Source organism: Onthophagus taurus, chromosome 6, assembly GCF_036711975.1.
Source record: "Onthophagus taurus isolate NC chromosome 6, IU_Otau_3.0, whole genome shotgun sequence".
Taxonomy (NCBI): Eukaryota; Metazoa; Arthropoda; class Insecta; order Coleoptera; family Scarabaeidae; genus Onthophagus; species Onthophagus taurus.
The window spans coordinates 22,540,139-22,560,891 of NC_091971.1; the positions used below are offsets into that span (position 1 = coordinate 22,540,139).

The 20,753-nt window shown below is 35.8% G+C and overlaps 3 protein-coding genes across 3 annotated transcripts; all 3 read right to left on the reverse strand.

Annotated features, from left to right (window-relative positions):
* Positions 1-2,876: 2,876 nt before the first annotated feature.
* LOC139430000 (uncharacterized) lies at positions 2,877-4,082 on the reverse strand. Its single transcript, XM_071196538.1, has one exon. The coding sequence runs from the start codon at positions 4,080-4,082 to the stop codon at positions 2,877-2,879; it is 1,206 nt and encodes a 401-aa protein (XP_071052639.1).
* An 8,251-nt stretch (positions 4,083-12,333) lies between these two features.
* LOC139430001 (uncharacterized) lies at positions 12,334-12,840 on the reverse strand. Its single transcript, XM_071196539.1, has one exon. The coding sequence runs from the start codon at positions 12,838-12,840 to the stop codon at positions 12,334-12,336; it is 507 nt and encodes a 168-aa protein (XP_071052640.1).
* A 488-nt stretch (positions 12,841-13,328) lies between these two features.
* LOC111420713 (KRAB-A domain-containing protein 2-like) lies at positions 13,329-14,057 on the reverse strand. The gene has a single exon (XM_023053751.2). The coding sequence runs from the start codon at positions 14,055-14,057 to the stop codon at positions 13,329-13,331; it is 729 nt and encodes a 242-aa protein (XP_022909519.2).
* Positions 14,058-20,753: the final 6,696 nt, after the last annotated feature.

Below are 20,753 nucleotides of genomic sequence, written 5' to 3' on the forward strand. Positions count from 1 at the left end.
AGAACGACCCACTTACCAAAATAAACAAGTTTTTTTATGAAAACATAGGGTCGCAACTCTTTTGTTTTCAAGCAAAAATTTACATTTTGCTCTGTATTTCACCTATGCGAAGTTACCCCCAATTTTCTAGCCCCCAATTATCAATAATGTATAATAATAATAATAATTTTATTGAATAAGTATGATTATTCTCGTCAATAATATACAGTTCGTAAGACTCAAAATATTACAATATTGCAAACAATTATTAATTTTTTTTTTTTATATATGTAGGGTTTCGCTTGAATAATTCACCAAAACCCCACTAGTTCTTAATTAATTTATTATTTATTTCTATTAACATTTAAACTCATTTGATTAACTAATTTCAACACAATACGTCTTTACTGTTAACTCGTCTTCTAACTTCTGCCTCTCCACATCTTCCCTCATCTCACATCTGCTTCGGTCGATCGATCGACCCGAGCCCTTGACCGAGTACATTCGAAGGGTTTCGAGTATACCCGAATCTTTTCTACATCTCGACCATCCTGCTGGAAATTCGCCTCGAATGACTCTTCGTATTCATCATCTTCTTGTACCCAGGGCTTCATGTTATCAGCACTAGTGATGGTTTGCCTTGGTCCAGGGTGATCGCCTATTCGGTTTACTTTATATCGGTCAGGTCCATATATTGTTGTTACTTGATAAGGACCAAGAAACTTTGGTAGTAACTTTGATTCATTTTGAAATTGAGTTCTTCGAATTGCCACCAAATCTCCCGTTCTGTATACAACAGCCATCTTCCTTTTCTTATTGTATGTTTTTATATTTTCTGTTTGTACTTTTTTCATTTGTTCTTTTGCAATTTTTCTAATCTCTTCGCGTTCTTCCATAAAAGTATCCGCATATTCTCTTTCTAAAATTTCTTTCAATTTCATCTCTTCCTTTCTTTTCATTTCAACACCCAAAAGCATCTCAAATGGTGTTCTACCAATAGCCCTCTGATATGTACTATTTAACGCTTCTTGCAATTTTCTAACGTTTCGATACCAACATTCGGGACGTTCAATGGACAACTTGCTTAAGACTGGTATTATTATTCTATTCACTCTTTCAACTTGACCGTTGCCTCTGGGAACGCCAGTCGCTATTTTAATATGTTTTATGTCTTCATCAAGGCAATATTGCTCAAAATCGTTAGATGTAAACGCTGTTCCTCTATCTGAAATAATAGTCTCAGGATTTCCAAACACACTTCTTTGCAATTCGAGTTTATCGATGACTTCTTTTGTCGATGTTGTTTTGGTTGGGTATATCCACACAAACTTTGTAAAGGAATCAATGACAACAAACAGGTATTTATATCCCTTTCCCGTCTTCATCATCGGACCCAAATGATCCACATGATATGTCTGCAGAGGAGCATCGCCTTTTTCAATAGGATGCAGATAACCTTCTTGCTTACCCAACTTCCGGTCGGAAAGAATACAAGGTACACAATTGCTTATAACTCTTCGAATTTTGTCCTCCAGTTGCGGTATATAGTATTCTCGTTCAATCAAATCTTTTGTCTTCTTTATAGCGAAATGACCATTCTCGTGTGCATTCTTAATAATTTGATATTGCATATTAGTAGGAACTACGATAAGTTGTAACCCATTTTTATTTTTATGCAGTATGCCTCTACTTAGGTTGTAGTTATCATAGGGTTGACTTTCGAGTATTTTTGTTATTGCTTTGATTTGATCATCTTCTCGTTGTGCCATCTGTAATTTTTCTAGTGTACTGTTTTGAATTATCATGGTTATTGGATTTCTGCTTAATGCGTCACAGTGCTTCATTCGTGAACCTGGTCGGTGTTGTATCACATAATTAAACTCTTCCAACAATAAAGCCCATCGAGCTACTCTAGTACACAAATCTTTTTTGTTCATAGTGGCCGTAAACGCCGCACAGTCTGTAATTACTTTAAACGGTATTCCAAGTAAGTATACACGAAATTTCTTCAAAGCCTCCACAATGGCCAAAACTTCCAATTCGTAGCTGTGGTATTTTCTTTGTGCATCATTTGTTTTTCTGCTCCAATAATAAACAGGGTGCAGTTCACCATTTTCACCACTTCTCTGTAATAATATCGCCCCAAATCCGTCTTGACTTGCATCAGCGTGTAACTCTGTTTCATCATTATAATTAAAAATTCTTAGTACAGGTTCTTCACACAAAAGTCGTTTGAGTCTTCCAAAAGACGTACGCTCTGCAATTCCAAAATGAAACTGCTTGTTACCCTTTAAGAGATCCGATAAAGGTTTTGCTATCAACGCATAATTTTGGATATACTTTCTGAAGTAACCCGTCAGACCCAAAAAGCTTTGAACCCTTTTCACTGTATTTGGTTCTGGAAACTTCATTACAGCTTTAATTTTGTATTTTGTAGGTGTTATCATACCATTCTCAATTTCGTGTCCTAAATACTCCACCTTAGACTTCATAAATTGACATTTTTCCCATTTAAATTCCAAACCAAACTCTTCAGCTGTTCTCAAAACCTTTTTAAGTTTTACAATAGCACCATCTATAGTTACAGCCGGTATAATGATATCATCCATATACAGTAGTAGCGTTCCGTCTTGTATCAACTCTCTAAGTATGTTGTTCAAATAACGTTGGAAAACTGTTGGAGAAATAGACAATCCAAATGGCGTCTTCAAAAATTCAAACTGTCCCCTGGGCGTCACGAAAGATGTATATTTGATACTGTCCTCTGCTACAGGTACATGGAAAAATCCATTCCTAAGGTCCAAGGTAGTAAATATTTTTGCACCTGCTAGTTGATCAATTTGATCTTCTACCAATGGAAGAGGATAGCGATCCTTAATTATTTTCTTGTTTAGTCTTCAGTAGTCAATGCATATTCTAGTGGAACCATCCTTTTTCTTTACTAGCACGATTGGACTAGCATAATTGGAACTACTAGGCCTAATTATTCCTTCTTTTAACCATTCGTCAATCTGTTTATCAACTTCACTTTTTTCGGAATGAGAAAGTCTTCTTGGATGTTGATATACAGGGATATCGTCTTTCAAAATTATTTTAGTTTGTATACTATTAGTTACTGGATTAAATCCTCTTTCAGGATTATAGTCCTGAATCATACTTTCAATCTTCAATTTGCAGCTAGGTGTACCAATGTCTAAATCACATCCACTGTTCATCAATAATATGTTGTTTACTTCAAAATCGTCAATTTCCAATTCTTGATTCACTTCGAGACTCTTTACTTCAACACTATTGTGACTGACTGTCAACGTAACACTGTTCAAGATAGGCTTGCCAATAATTAAATCCATAGGTATGGAATCATCACTAACTACATGTACTTCAGTAATAAAATCGCAATCATCAACATACATTCTTCCTTTAAATTTTCCAATAGTTTTAATAGTATTAGCTCCTATACCCTTAATTTGTACTGGATTTAAGTCCAACTGAGGTGAACCCATTCGAATATATTCGCTTGCTTTCAAAATATTTAAATCACTTCCGGTATCTACGAAACCTTGAATCTCATGGTCATTCAAAATTAGTCGTTTATATCCAGGCATTTCTGCTTTTGTCTCTTGAACTACATAACTTCGTTTTGCCCGTCCTTGATCGTCTTCATTTTGTTTATTTTCAGCATTGCATTGATAAGCAATGTGTCCATATTTGTTACATTTGAAGCATTTACTGCCTTTTTCTTTGTCATTACAATTCTTAGATAGATGTCCCTTTCTTCCACAATTAAAACATCTCACATCCTCTTGATTGTTTTGTCTCATTTTCGCATTCCCGCTAGCTTTAAACGGTTTATCTTTATTTTCTCGTCTTTCCTTTTGTTGTTTGATTTTAATTTTTTCATACAACTTTAACTTTTCTTTGAATTCTTTTAAAGATCTTGCTCCGTATAAAATAGATTTGTTCACTTCGTCATCAACTATTCCTTCTATGACATATTCGATTAAAGCGTCTTCTTCTAAGAATCCTGAAGCAGCGATCTCTCGCATTTTCAATAAATATTGAGTGACTGTTTCGTCTTTTCGTTTTATTCTGGCGGTAAGCATTTTATGAAGTGCGGCACCACTCAGACTTCGTTTGAACTCGTCTTTTAGTTTGCTTTAAAACGCATTCCATGTTGCAACCTTTCTTTCAGCCTTCATATACAAACGTGCATCTCCTTTCAACAATCTATTCCCATAGATTAGCATCTCAACGTCGCTCCATCCCATCAACATAGCAGTATCTTCAAATTCTTCTATCCACTTCTCAATCGAACAACCATCACCTCCATCAAATGTACTAACCGTGTCTTCAACGTCTTTAAAAGTCAACACAAATTTTGGATTCATCTTTGGATGCTGATTATGTGAGCAACCACTCGATTTACTTTCGTCGTCTGTTGAATTTCTACTTTCGTTATTAATAACTGCATTAACACATGCATCGTGTTGTGGCAACGTTACAGGTTCATCGTCTTCTTCGTCATTTTCATCTGCTTCATGATGATTACATTGATCTTTTAAAAGATCTAAGTTCGAAAGCCCAGTGCACAGGAGATTTACTAGTTCATCTTTATCATTCGCGTCGTTATTAAATTCAAACACCTGGCATACCGCGTTTAATTCGCCCAAAGTAAGATTTTTCTTTCCAAACTCTATCTTTTCTTTCATCTTTTCAACGTTTTCAAATTTAAACCCCTTAAATTCTCTTAACTTCTTCCTATTACCTCTATCTCCGTCGTTTTCAAAAATAAATCTATAACAGGCTTTTATTGATTTTGTAGAAGCCTTTGAAATATTTCGTTCGATAGACGGTATGGTTCCTAAGCTCGTCATGTTTATAAATAATCGATAGCAAACGTCGAAAGAATTGAAGTAACAAAAAAAAACAAGCGACTTGACTTATCTTTATATCCAACGTCTCGCGTCGCCGTCTAGCTGTTGCGTCGCGCCGTTCCTCGTGGTTTTCTTCGTAGCGTCGTAAATGCCGTTCAGCCGTCGTTCGCTGGTCCAACTGCCTAAATGTCGTCACACTACCGTTTTCTTCACGTCTTCTCGTCTTCCGTCTTTTTCTCGTCTTCACGTCTTCTCGTCTTTCGTCTTTTTCTCGTCTTCACGTCTTCTCGTCTTTATTCTCTTCTCGTCTTAGCGGCTTTTGTTTTCACATTCGTCTTAGCGGCTTCTTTTAGTTTTCCTTCGTCTTACTGGTTTTTTTCACACGTTGTGTTGTCCGTAATGGCGATGAACAATCGCGGTCGAGCCCCCAATAATGTAGGGTTTCGCTTGAATAATTCACCAAAACCCCACTAGTTCTTAATTAATTTATTATTTATTTCTATTAACATTTAAACTCATTTGATTAACTAATTTCAACACAATACGTCTTTACTGTTAACTCGTCTTCTAACTTCTGCCTCTCCACATCTTCCCTCATCTCACATCTGCTTCGGTCGATCGATCGACCCGAGCCCTTGACCGAGTACATTCGAAGGGTTTCGAGTATACCCGAATCTTTTCTACATATATTTGGAAAGTTTTTGTCCGCAAGGTATTCCTCAATTGAATTCCTCACTCTTTTTCCAATAATATTCGTTTAACTTTCTATTTGAACCTTTTGTTATTCAACTTTTTTATTTTTGATGGCAATGCATTGTACAATTTGACCGATGTATAGTTGAAAGTATTCTGGGATTTTTTGATTCTGTGATATGGTATTAACAGACTACTTCCATTACTCGTGTATAGATATGTAGATCTTCGTTCTTTGGCAATGTGTCTTTCTCGTATGAACATTAACCAGGCAGGTAAGTATGAAACAAGCTGGGATAGTTAGTACTTTTAAGGTTTTAAAAAATGTTCGGCAGCTTCCAATATAGTCAAGCTCCGTATCACTTTCTTTTGCATTTTAAATATGTCGTACATATCATTTGACCCCCCCAGATAGATATGCCATACGTTGCCATGCTGTGAAAGTAAGCGAAGTAGACGCTTTTTGTTTCATTTGTAGGTAAATTTTTAGATATAACCTTTATGCAGTATATTGAATTTGATAATTTTCTTTTTCAGTTTGTTACAGGGTCCGACCGCGTTAAAGTTTCGGACAGCATAATGCCTAGAAAATTTATCTTTTGAATTTCAGTGTCTTTGTCTCTTTTTGTAGAAAAAGTTAGTATTTTGGTTTTATCTGCATTTAGTTTCATTTTGTTCATGTCAAACCATTTTTTTTGCATCGGCTAATGATGTTTGCGTTTTATTTTTAAGTTGTTGAAAATCATTTCCTTGGTTGATAACAGACGTGTCATCTGCATAGAGACAAATTGAAAGCGCCTTCACTTTTTCTGGCAGATCATTTATATACATCAGAAAAAGTATAGGCCCAAGCACAGAACCCTGAGGTACTCCTGTCCCCACAGATTTCCATTCCGAGTGTATACCTTTCCAATATACTTGTTGTTCTCTCTGACCCAGGTAGGAGGTTAATAAATTATATGCAGTAGGTTTAAAGCCATATTTATGTAATTTCTCTCTTAAAATTCTGTGGTGTACCATATCAAAAGCCTTGCTGAGATCACAAAAGGCTATTTGCGTGTATTTCTGTTGGTCAAAACCATCTGCTATTTTTTGGATAACATTTAGTAACGCTGTTATGGTTGATCTGCCTTGTATGTACCCATGCTGATATTTGGTTATAAGATCTTCTTCTTCTAAATATTCCATTATCCTTCTCTTTATGGCCATTTCAAATACTTTCGACATCGCCGGTAATATTGATATAGGTCTATATTTGCCACAATCGTTTGGGTCCCCTGGTTTCTTAATTGATATTACTTTCGCTCGTTTGAGTTCCAGTGCGAAAACACCTTCTGTCAAACATTTGTTTAATACTACTACCAGTTGTTTACGAATTTGTTCTTCTATTTCTTTTAGCAATTTTACTGAAAAGCCATATATTTGTGCTTTTCATGTTTTTAATGATTTATAGTTCTTCATTAGCAAGAATACTAGATTCTTCCAACGGTAACTTGTTTTTTGCAAGCAGTCGGTCTTCTATAAAGATGATAGTCTTTTTTTGTAGTCATGGTTTTGTAATCGCTTGAGTGAGGGTAAACGTCTTTTTAAAAGAGACTTCGTATCTTCACCAAGATAAACAGGGTGTATCTAAATTGATGTCAATCTCTGAAGGTTATTATAAGTCGAAGAAATGAAGTTATGTCAAATTGAACTCAGCATTATTTTATCTTTTGTGATCAAACTAACAATTTGTTTATTGTAAAATGTCAACAGATAAGAAAGTTGCAGATTTTTACCCTTAACTTTAAAGGGGTATAACTTGGAGGAGAAGGGGTTTTGACCAAGAAGTTATATGAAAGACCCCCATTAATTTTCGTTGAAAAATCACCCCTTAAAATCTTTTGCATCAATTTAGATACAGCCTGTATATAAGAAACGATTTTGCCTCAAATCGACGACGTCGCTCGCGGGCGAGGCGCTACATTTGATATACCAATACGAAATCTCTAATATAACGAACGATTTTAACTCAAATCGTTGAGGTCGCCTGCGGGCGAGTCGCTAGAATGTTGCAAACGATTTTCTTTTGAGATATATCAAACTTAAAAACTCAAAATTAGACTCCGACTGGAAACTTTATAAAGGAAAATTAGCGGAGTTCAAAAAAAGCGTTCGTCATAGGAAACGAGAAACGTGGAGGAAATTTTGTGAGGAAGTTTCCTCCTGCAGCGAAGTTTCTCGGTTAAATTGGCAGGATAAAATACGGTGGGCCATCAACAGTTTCTCGCCGTTCAAAACACCAGGACCAGACGGTATTATACCTGCACTTTTACAATGGGGTTTGGAGGATTTAGTACCTCACCTGGTGGAAATCTTCCAGGCATGCCTGGCGCTGCGCTATATACCCAGTCGATGGCGTGAGGTCACAGTGAACTTCATACCAAAACCGGGTAAGCTTGATTATTTCACACCGAAATCGTTTAGACCAATCAGTCACTCCTCCTTTCTGTTGAAAACTCTGGAAAGACTGTGTGATCGCTACATTAGAGATTTCTGTCTTCCAACTAAACCAGTAAATCCTAATCAACACGTCTACTGTTTTCATAGATATGGAGGGAGCTTTTGATAAAACAACTTTCTCTGGTATTAACGAAGCTCTTGTTAGAGCATAATGTTCCACCGATTCTTTGTGGTTGGATTGAGAACATTCTTAAACATTGGATAGTTAAGCTTAGGGCTGGCGATGTCAGTCTTCAAGGAGGAGTTACTCGAGGCTGTCCAGAAGGGGGTGTACTATCCCCACTTTTGTGGAACCGCACCCTGGATAGCCTCTTGAACCGCCTCGCTGAAGCCAACTTTACCACAGTTGATTACGCAGATGATTTAACCATTTTCGTCAAAGGCAAGTATATAAACGTGCTGTTTGATAGGATGCAAGTAGCTCTTAAATTGATAGAGATTTGGTGTGACGAACAAAGACTCTCTGTGAATCCTAAGAAGACAGAGTTGATTCTTTTCACACAGAATGCCATCCCTTGCTAATACTCCATTGGTATTGTCAAAAGAAGTTAAATATCAAGCATCACGCTTGACAATAAAATGACATGGAGAGCCCACCTAGATAATAGAGTTAAAAAAGCGTACGTTGCATTCGGTCAATGCCGGAGGGCTATAGGTAAGACATGGGGTTTGTCACCCAAAAATGCCCTCTGGATTTACACGGCTGTAATCCGACCTATGCTTACATATGGTGCAGTAGTATGGTGATCAAAGACTCTACAGTCTACATCTACTGCTGCACTTATTAAAGTACAGAGACTTGCGTGTTTGTATGTTACAGGTGCGCTGCGAACTACTCCCACTACAGCCATGGAAAACATGTTAAACCAAACGCCACTTCATTTGTTCATCCAAGAGGTGGCATTGGTGACCATGATTCGACTGCGAGCAGCAGGAATTCTAATGGGTGAGAGAAATAGTAAAAATGCCAATCTCTGGAATGAAATGGTGGAATACTCACCAATTCTGGATTGTGTAACGGACATTACACCCCTACAACACATTTTTACGAAGAAATATCTCACCACAGAAGTAGAGGTAAAAAACAGCCTTAAAATCTACTCTGATGGTTCAAAGAGACGGGAAGGAGCTGGAGCCAGAGTCTTCTCATACGATCTCCGACTCCACGTATCTGAACCTCTAGGTAAAAGTACCACCGTCGTACAGGTGGAGTTAATCGGCATATAACTTGCCGCTGACGTTATTGTCAGGTCCAACTTGGTAGGTAAGACTTTTACAATTTATACTGACACTAGACAAGCTATTTTGGCCCTGAGTAGAATAACAATTACCTCAGGACTTGTTATGGGTTATCATCTGACATTGGAGAAGGCCGCAGTGCATAACTGTGTTATACTTCAATGGATAAAAGGGCACTCGACTTGTTCAGGTAACAAGCACGCTGATAGGCTTGCCAAAAGGGCTGCCAAGCGAGCGCCATGTTCGCCTGAACCGATAATTGCTCCGTCCTTATCAACTCAGATTGAGATAATTAAAGATTTTACCCACAAAAAGTTTATGAACTGGTGGGATAGGGTTAAGGACTGCCATCTGTCTAAGGAAGTATTACATTATCCTTCAGCAGAGGCAGCCTTGTCTTTCGTAAGGCTTGGTAGAAACGCTCTACGAACTGTAACGGGACTCGTCACAGGTCACTGTAAAATAAACAAGCATCTTTATAACCTTAAGCTTGCTGTTAGTCCTCTCTGTCGCCTCTGTAAAGAGAGCGAGGAGACGGTCCGACACATCTTGTGTGAATGCCCCACTCTGCAAGACCTCAGAATGAGAGACTTCGGAGAGGCATGGCCAACCACAGATGGCATCAGGAACACACCTCTGAGCTGTATCCTAACCTTCGGAAATTCCTTAGGCTGGTTGATGTAGCCGGAGAGAGCGTAGGAGGATGTATAAAGGGCCCGTTGGGGCCTAGGAGCTGTATGCGTTAGCATATCCTCCGCTTTCCTACATACATATCAAACCTAGCTCCTCGCCCGTAAGAGCCCTCGGCGGTTTGAGGATAAATGTCTCTTTATCAATGACTTTGTATCTACGGAAACTATTACCTTTTAGGAGAATACTAAAGAGAGAAGAAAGTACCACTAAAGAATGAACTCTACAACCCATATTTTTTTATATTAATATTCCATAGCGTTAAAAAGTTTTCATAAAAAAATCATGGGGGTGGTGAATTTCATCCCCTTAGAGGGTGCTAGGGAAGTTTAAGGTATGCTTGAAAGTAAGGTCTTAACCAGTAGTAAATTCGTACAAAGTTTCAAATTCTACGGTTTACTTACAGCCGAAATACAATTTTTCTAGTCCCCAATTAGATAGGATTTTACATGTATAGTATTTTGATTATAACAAGAGAACCAGTCAACCGATTTCGATAAACAATGTCTCATTCGAAAGCTCAATCCTTGGCCAATACGAAAGTGGAAATGCCCGATTCGAAATCTCTCTCGAATTCCGCTAAAACGCCAAAATAATGCGAAGGTACACGAAAATAACACAAAAATGACCTTTTTTAAGTGGTGATAACTCGTAAACGATGTAGCCGATGATCAAGATCTATACGTCATTCGATTCGCCGTAGTTTCTTCTATCGAAATCAAAAAATGCCCGATTTCAATTCTCTCGCGTTAACCTTGAAGGAATTATTTTTCTGAGTGTACGGCTATTGCAATGACAATGCGAATCTGACGACTAGAAGTCTAGCCCCCAATATAAAAAAAATTATTTAAACTAAATCGACTATAATTAGAGAACGGTTTCACGGATTTTAATGTTTTATATCTCTGGCTGAATGCGGTAGTCGAAATGCCTGATTCTAAATATTTAGGGATTTTGATTAAAACACAAAAAAACGAATTAATCAAACACATCAATTATCTCCTTAATTAATTGACCAATTTTAGTCATCAACATCTCGATCAAAAGTATGATCTTCAATGAATGCGAAGGTGGAAATGCCCGATTTCAAAATTTACTAATTACCTGCGTACACTTATTGTCAGAAAAATATTAGCGGTTATAGTAACGAATTGATACTGTTATTTAATTTTTCTTGATTTTAACGTAAATAATCGTAGTTACAACACAAATTCATTTAAATGAAATAAATAGTAAAAGGGGATTAAAGCCTACATACATTTCATTTTAAGTCTGCAATTTTCTTAATTCCAAATATTAAATATAAATTATATAAAATTTATAATCTTTTATTTTAAATATATTTCAGTTATTCGGAAGGAGAATTAACATTGTTTCCAAATTTATGTGCACTTTGTCAATACCATCCAACTACTACTTAAATTAAATGGTTAAATGATTTCTAGAAAAATATTCTTTAGTTGAAAAGGAATTTGTGTTGTGTAAGAAGAAGTATGTATTTAATAAAGTCCAGGTTTTTTGTCGATTGTAGCCGTCATGATATCACATGATGTGTAACGGCCGATTCTCTTCAGTTCGTTGGTAGCTCCTTGCTTAGTTTTAACTTGTGCGTACTTGTACACGAAATAGGCGTGCAAATAGTTAGCAAAGGTAAGTTCAATAGTTAATTAATACTCTTTTATTTATGCAAGTACTGATATTATACAGATTTAAAATTACAAACATGCAATACGTGCATAAAATGTGCATTACTTTTTTTTAAATAGATAGAAGATTTTTAAACAAAATGGAGGTAAACCTAATGCAGAGTTCGATAACAGTTTCAAATTAACTAATGGAATGGGATCTTGCTGAATTAATTGAAAACTTTCAAGATATGTATATGTCGTAGGCAAATTACAAACTCCGGCTTATTACAATAAGCGCAAATTGGAAAATTATCTCACATTTTTTAATCGGCCTAAAATTTCTTAGGCTTATTATAATAAGCGCACATACAGTTAGGCTAATTAGAAAGTGAGCACCAGTTTAATCAAAAAGCCTGGTGGTTTCTAGTCTTATTGCAATAAACCTAGGCTAATATAAGTTCACTAAAATTATACCGAGAAAATTACCTGACCTTAAACTATTCTTGAAGTATTTGAACTAATTATAGGTTATTTTATGCAAGAAAGTTGAAAAACGATAATTTTTGATGAACAAGTTTTTATTGATAAACATTTATCACATATTAACTAAACAGATCATTCAGATCAATGTTAAAATAGAACATATAATACAATAATAATATAAAGAAAATTAAATTAACAAAAACTTTTTTAAACTTGTGTTTTATTAATTAACACTAATTTTATTTTCACTTATTTCCACATGGTAAACTCTTATGGCATTTTGATGAACACATTTGCTTTGCTTTCCTGCACACGCACTTTTTTGTTTGGCATTGGGTTTTTGACACTGTACACTTACAGGTATTATAGCCTTGACCTCCAAACATTGACTCATTTGCTACAGCTTGACGAACAGATATATATTCTTCGGGGATATCTTCAACAAATTGTGCGCCAGAAATTTGGAAGTCACTTCTAGAAAACCATGTTTTGATAATTCCACTCTTTGTTCCTATCTGATAAACATCATTATTAATTTTAAGAATTTTTCCAATTAAATTTGGTGCGTCTAAAGGGCCACGGTCGATTTTCGGCACATTTAATAGAACAAAATTTCCAACTGTGACCGATTTTAGGTTCTTCCCGGTATTTTCAATCATTTTTTCTGCCGCTCGTTTTTGACCTTCGTGTGCTTTTTGACGTTGTGAAGATATATTTTCTTGTCTATTACAAATATCGCATTGATACTCCATATCATTTTCATCGGAGATTGAGCGTTTTGGAAACAAGTTTTATGAATCTTCATGGAACATGAAGAGCATGAAACAAAAGGTGTTTCATTCAAATATCCCGAACAAATAAAACACAACTCTTGTTGAACATTAGAGAATTGGTTTTCATCTTGATTTTCTCCAACTTTTCCCTTATATTCGTAATTTCTTAACTTTTCCAAATCTTCTTCACTAAAAACTTTTTCAAGAATTGCCTGTGGAATGTTAGTTGAATTTAGTCCTATCATTGGTTCCGTTCCAAAAAGGGCTGTATATGGACTGCGCCCTATGATCCTGTGCTTTGACGAGTTTTTTTGCCACTGAACGAAGCGGCATCCTATCACCCAATCTGTACTCTTATTGTCATCCATCCACGAACGTAACATATTTTCAACATCCTGGTTGCAGCGCTCTACGCTTCCCTGTGATTGCGGATGTCGAGGTCTTCCATGTACTAGTTTATAATCAGCTCACATACCAGAAAGTTCTTTAACCACATCAGCTGTAAATTCACGTCCGTTGTCGCGTTGTAGAATGTGCGGTGCGCCGAAATCCAAAAATATCTTCAGCAGTTCCATTGCAACTTCAGCAGCACGCTTTGTTGTTAAAGGTCGCAGAAGACAAAATTTAGTTGCATGATCTTGATAATTCATTAACCATTTATATCCTCGACATGGAGTTGATTGAAAGTCGATCAAATCAACTTGACTGCGAAGGTTAAAATCTTTTGTTGTGATTGGTCTTACCACAATATTACGTTGTTGTTGAGATTTCTTCGTATTACACATTTTACAAAGCGATACAAACATTTCAACTGCTGGTCTGGGAATGTAAAATTTATTTTTTAATTCAAACAGCATTTTATCTCTTCCTCCATGTCCAGTGGCACGGTGACATTGAAGAAGTCTGTCAAAGTATTCTTCAACCGGAATCATTACTACTACAGGATCCTCATTACTTCTTCTTTTTTTGATTAAAACTGTTGTTTCGCCAATCTCCATTGTGTCGTATTTTCTGGTTAATGCATATTGTCTACTAGTCTTCTTTTTTTCAGGGTTATTTGCATCCAAAATTTCTCGAATTGCTTCTTCCACAGTTGCTTTTGTCCAAGGCTTCTTTACGACTTTTTCACTCTTATTGCAGTATTCTTTCATTTGCGCATTAAAGTTTATTCTCATGTTATTTTCATCCTGGAACATTCTACATTTCTACCTACGTTTCACGCTCTTCTACTTTTGTTTACCTTATTAGTTGTTTGTCCTTGACTGCACTGCAACAATAGTTAAACTAACCTATAAGAAAACCAAGAACAATATGCGATGCTACTGGGGCGCACACGTTTCAACAAGTATAATGCGTTAATCACAACAACCCCACCCTAACTTATTCTTAATACGCCGTCGACTGTAAGGCTAATTGCAAAAAGCCTCAATAAAACCAGGCTTTTTAAAGAAACAGTTGTCCACTTTCCAATTGGACTGATGGTTCGTGGGCTTATTGTAATAAGCCTAAAAAATTTCAGGCTGTTTACAAAATGTGAGATAATTTTCCAATTTGCCGGGCACATTGCAAAATGACGGCGCTTATTGTAATAAGCCGGATTTCGCAATATGCCTACGACATATATAAACTTTTTTTTCTTGAAACAAGGTCCGTTGAGTGATAGTTTCTATGGTAATTAAATATTTCTCGTCCTCATTACGTCATAATTCTTCTTACATGATGTCAATAACCGCAAAAAAAATCATTACAACATTTTTCATTCCTTATTTATTAATTAATAATAATTAGAAGATACCAGCGCCGCGATGAAATTTTTTCTCGTTAATTTATTAAATTTGTACAACATTTTCGTCTGAATCTGCAGTACGTTTTTATTACATGTATTAGTATTACTAGCTTTAATTTTTGTTTTCAACAGACTACTTATTACACGCACAGAAACAATAAACGGAAACCTTCAGGCAAACGACAGATACTACAATTTAAAATTCCAAAGAAGAAAACTCAACCAAACAACTAATCAATCTGAATCAAAAGAGAGCGTACAATCTCTTTTTCTAGAAGGTAATGCTCGAGATTATAAAAGCGTTTTTTTAAGTGTATCGTCTCTAGTTTCTTGAAAACATAGGAAACTACATAGGGTTTGTTATAGTAAATTGTGATCCCTTCTGTGGGATACAATTAAAGATTATTGGAGCGGACTTCTAAATACAGAAGTCTTTTCGAAGTTCTACAGAGACGTTGTCGGAATTATTAAAAGTATGGCCTAGACGTAATGACGCTAACAGTTACGAACTTGTATGTTATGTATTATTTTTCAAAATATTTATTTTATTTTGTAATTACATTTTCTTTTATAGGTTCATATTGATTTTTCTACTTTATTTCCGGATAAACCCAATAATAATTTAATACCCGCCTTTTCTGAATTTACAACAAAAATTGTTGAAATATACAAATCCGATATAAGAGATAAACATAGTAAAGAATTATTTAAAAATTTACAGCATGGCGAAATCTCAAAAGGTAAGATTGAAATAATTATTTGTACAACACTTATTAGATTATCTCGAAACTATAAATCTACTATTGTTGACTCTCAACACGACTGCGTTTTGTTTGTCAACACAATTAATTACGTTGCTAAAAAATTGGAAACTACACGGGCGGATTATGCGGAAAACGAAATCAAATTGCAGCCCCGAGTGGTGGTAATTGGATCGAAGAAAGGACAAAATTGAACAATTGTATGTATATAGTGATGGGATTAGATACAAGTGCTATTCTTTCCGGTAAGTCTTTAATTTACAGTTGTCTCCGGTAAGCAAATTAGTGTGGTCGTTTCTTACAGAATATTTTTATTATATACTGCAACATTCCAATTGTGTCAACGCATTAATTTCAAAGCTTAAAAAGTGTAAGTGTTTTCTTTGCACGGTAGTTGGCTTCAAAACTACCGTTTTATATTTACATCATTTAAAGCAAATTCAAGTTTTTAGCTTCTATATTTTATTTTAAAACGAAAATCATATTAACATTACATAGTGTTTCATTTAATTTTAATTTACCTACTTATCAACTTTAAAGATTTCTTTATTTAATTTAGTTAACTATGTTTTAAGTGTAAATACTTGTAACTTTACGATAAATAGATTTATTGTTTAATATTATCAGTTAGTCTTTCATTTCTAAAGCAAAATTATTTGTATTAAACGGTTTTGCTTTTTTTGTTAAGTACTTTGATACACTTACAATTGAATGGTGCAATGATTCAATAAGAACAGTAAATTCATTTGGATAAAAACTATATCCCTTTTTCCTTTGGTGTCACGTACAAATTCTTAATCGTAGAGAATTATTTTTCTGAGTGTACGGTTATTGCAATGACAATGCGAATCTGACGACTAGAAGTCTAGCCCCCAATATGAAAAAATTAATTTAAGCAAAATCGACTATAATTAGGAAACGGTTTGACGGATTTGAACGGTTTATATCTCTATCGATAACTTCGCCTGGCTGAATGCGGTTGTCCAAATGTCCGATTCGAAATAAACTGACCGGCAAAAAAAACCGGCCACTAAAATTTTGCCATAATTTCAAAGCTGGGTTTCTCGCGAACCACTCATTCGATTTTGATGATTCCTTTTTTGATCGAAAGGTTGATTCTTCTGTAATAATCCTGCGGTAGAAATTTTTATTCGGATATTAATTTGAACATATACGGGGTGCAAGAATGAGAAAAGCATTTTTTCTCGAAATTTGTAATAACCTGTGGGGTGCAGATGCTACAGCAGAGGGTGTTAACTGGAATCAAACGGTAACCCAATCTTTTCTGAACATTTTGTTTTTTCATTCACTCTATTATCTCTGCTACTAACGAAGATGCAGTGTTTTAAAGCGAACGCCTGTGAAAACAAGACAAACAAGCATACAAAATCTAAGGTAGCGCGCTAGGTAGAGTATGTCAGTTGTTTCGAATAGTAAATTGACAGTTGTTAAAGATGTAGTTGTCAATAACTGATGTTGCGCGTATTATTAGTTTAATTGAAGATGGCAAAAGTTAGCGGTACGTTGCCCATACGTTGGGTATACCCCGAACAACAGTTCAAGATGCCTGGAACCGATATGTGGAAACAGGAAATTTTACTAGGCGGCAAGATTCCGGTAGAAGACGAGTGATAACAGCAGTTGATGATCGATTTATTGTGCTAAACACTCTGAGGAATCCTAGAACGACTGCTGTAGAAACTCGGCATCGTCTTCAAATGGTGCGTGGGGTTGACGTAAGTGAAAGAACCATTCGTCGAAAACTTGCTGAAAGTGATCTAACTGCAAAGCAGACAGAAGACAGCGGTTGCTCCAGAGACATCGGCGAGCACGTCGTTAATTTGGGCGCCTATGGAGTAAGGTGCTCTTCACTGACGAGTCCCGATTTTGGCTCCGGTCACCTGATGGTCGAGAACGAGTGTGGAGACGGCGTAATGAAAGGTTTGCGACCTGCACAATTTCGAAAAGAGTACCTTTCCATGGAGGTTTGGTCATGGTATGGGCGGTATTCCGACGGAAGCGCATACAGCGCTCATCTTTGTTGAAAATGGCACGCTAAATGCCAACCGTTATAGCCAAGATATTCTGCAAGAAGCTGTCGTGCCCTATTCCCATTTTATTGGTGACGGATTCATGCTAATGCATGATAATGCGCGACTGCACGTAGCACGTGTGGTTAGCGAATATCTTGATGAGGTGGGTATTGAACGGATGGCCAGCGTGCAGCCCGGACCTTAACCCTATCGAACATCTTTGGGACCAACTTCAGAGACGCATTCGTCGTCGTCCTGTCTTACCGGACAACCTTCAAGAGTTACGAATTGCTCTTGAAGAAGATTTTACCGCAATTCCTCAGGAATCAAATACGAACCTAATCAGTTCGCTGCCGCGTCGAAACATGACGTTATTTTGGCTCGTGGGGGGCACACACGCTATTAATTTTCGTGTTACTATTAATTATTACATTAAATTAAATTTGTTTTCTTGTTTATTTGTCTTTGTTTTTACCGCATATTAGAACTGAGAACAGATGTTTACAATAATGAAGGACGTAAGCAATTCTGTAATTCTAAGAAAATGTAAGTGCTTCTGGAAAACTGTTTCGGGTGCCCAGTTTTAGTTTTCAAGGTCAGTGATTTAAGGCGCCACTTTTAACAATGATTAATACAGAAGGCCTATACAGATTGTATAGGCCTGCTTTGGAAATTCCCGGCCACACCATCACAGAACCACCATCGAAACTTTCGCGTTTCATAATTGTATAGTCCACAAATCTTTCATTTCAACGTCTTCATTCGCTCCTGACTATCGAGTGATAGTAGACAAAACCACTACTCATCCGTAAAAAGGACCTCCATTGCACTACTTATTCCTCCATTGCTCGATCTCCCAATTCATATGTAAGCGCGCAGATTGAAGACGCGCTCGTCGATATCTAGGAAGCAGCCTCTGCCCTTTGGCAGCCTTCTTGCAGCCTTCTTGCAGCCAGACCAGTTCTAGCAAGTTTTCAGCAAATGGTTCTCTCACTGACATCAACAACACACACCATTTGAAGACGATGCCGAGCCTCTACAGCTGTCGTTCTACGATTGCTTAGAACAATAAAACGGTCATCAGCTACTATTGTCACTCATCTTGATTTTACAGGCGATCGCTTTAAAATACTGCATCTTCGTTAGTAACAGAGATAATGGAGTGAATAAAAAAAGAAAATGCTCAGAAAAGATTGGGCTACTGTTTGATTCCAGGTAATACCCTCTGCTGTAGCAGCTGCACCCCACAGGGTGTTACAAATTTCGAGAATAAAAGTTTCTTTCATTTTTCTCACCCCGTATATGCTCAAATTAAAATCTGAACGAAAATTTCTATCGCAGGATTATTACAGAAGAATCAACCTTTCCATCAAAAAAAGAATCATCAAAATCGAATGCGCGGTTCGCGAGAAAGCCAGCTTTGAACTTGTGGCAAATTTATAGTGGCCGGTTTTTTTTGCCGGTCAGTTTATTTAAGAATTTTGATTAAAACTCAAAAAAACGAATTAATCAAACACATCAATTATCTCCTTAACTAATTGACCAATTTTAGTCGTCAACATCTCGATCGAAAGTATGATCTACAATGAATACGAAGGTGGAAATGCTCGATTTCAAAATTTACTAATTACCTGCGTACAGCTATTGAAATCACGAAAGTTATCCATATTCATCAAAATAGTTAATTGAATTAAAATTTCTCTTAATATACTTTTTGATGTTGTTTTATTTTAATTGTCCTAATCGATTTCGACCACTTGGTCGTCCTCAGAAGACGTGTCAGAAACGGTACACATAAATTAAAAAATTCTCCAACATGAATATTTTTTAGGTATTATCTGTATTTCACGTATTATAACACGTGAAAATACAGATAATACCTAAAAAATATTCATGTTGGAGAATTTTTTAATTTATGTGTACCGTTTCTGACACGTCTTCTGAGGACGACCAAGTGGTCGAAATCGATTAGGACAATTAAAATAAAACAACATCAAAAAGTATATTAAGAGAAATTTTAATTCAATTAGCTATTGAAATGACCCCATGAATCTGCCGACTGGAAGTTTAGCCCCATTAAAATCCGTCAAACCGTTCTCTAATTATAGTCAGTTTAGTTTAAATTATCTTTTTTATATTGCGGGATAGACTTTCTTTTGCAGGAAGTGTTAAATATTGAAATTCGATTAGTGCGTTTTATTTTAGAAAATGACGTAATTTTTATTTGAAATGTTTCGAGAAAACGAGTAATTTCTTTTATTGAAAGGTTAAGTTTAAAAAAAAAAAGATTTAGAACCGCTTTGGTCCGTCGTCTTTACATTTTTTGTTTATTCACCTCCAGTATTCCTTCTTCCCACAATAAATTAAGGAGGGGATGTTTGGAAGTCGATTCGCTAATAACGCATTTTAGTTGATATGCGGGCATTTAAGGGTGATAAAGTAGTTTAGAAAAATAAAACTTATTACTTAAATTAAGTGATAAATGCGTGCTATATTTATACTAATTGTAAGTGTTAGGTGATATTAGTGATGTGATATAGGACATCATGCGATTGCCATTTTATGGATGTTGAAGGATGTGAAGGTATCGTATTAATTCTTTTTTTTTTGTCACAATAAATTAATTTATCTTTTCTTTCCAGTTGAGCTTCGAAGTAAAATCCAAGGGAAACAACATCTATTCGGTAAGTCGTTTTTAATTTTATTAATTGACCAAAACATATCGGGAAAATTCGCGATTTGAATGGTGTAATTTTTCCAGATAAAAACCGTTTCGACGCTACTCACTGGATTTGTGCTTGAAAAACGGTACTATTCAATAAATTTTTGCATTTTGTGCTTGAAAAATTATAAAGGTTTAAATTATCAACATTGTCAAAACATGAAATAATTTGAAATTGAGTGTAAACCACTCCAAATAATAGTATAATCTAATTCAAACTTTTTAATGGGGGAGTCTCTTTTTTTGTATCAAATAAAATGATTTCATTGGGATTTTTTTGCTACCAAATTATGTGGTATTTCAATTTAATCTTTTGCATATGTTTTCATGATATATTTACTTATTTAAAAAGAATTGTTTATAGAAAATAATCTTTACATTGTCCCTCAACCAAGTTGGTGCGTGGATTGTCTAAGTTGCTGGTTAATACAATATCTATCCCTGAAATAATCTGAAACTCAAAAATCATATGGTGTTCTTTTCTATATATGTACTTGTGATTATCGTTTGAACTAGAACTAAGCAAAAAAAAATATTATTGGCAAAATGGCGCCTAGTCAAATTAAGATAATCGATTGTGTTCTTCAAAT

Coding starts and splice junctions, on each gene's coding strand:
- LOC111420713 (XM_023053751.2), bottom strand. CDS start 14,057: ATGTTCCAGGATGAAAATAACATGAGAATAAACTTTAATGCGCAAATG.
- LOC139430000 (XM_071196538.1), bottom strand. CDS start 4,082: ATGCTTACCGCCAGAATAAAACGAAAAGACGAAACAGTCACTCAATAT.
- LOC139430001 (XM_071196539.1), bottom strand. CDS start 12,840: ATGGAGTATCAATGCGATATTTGTAATAGACAAGAAAATATATCTTCA.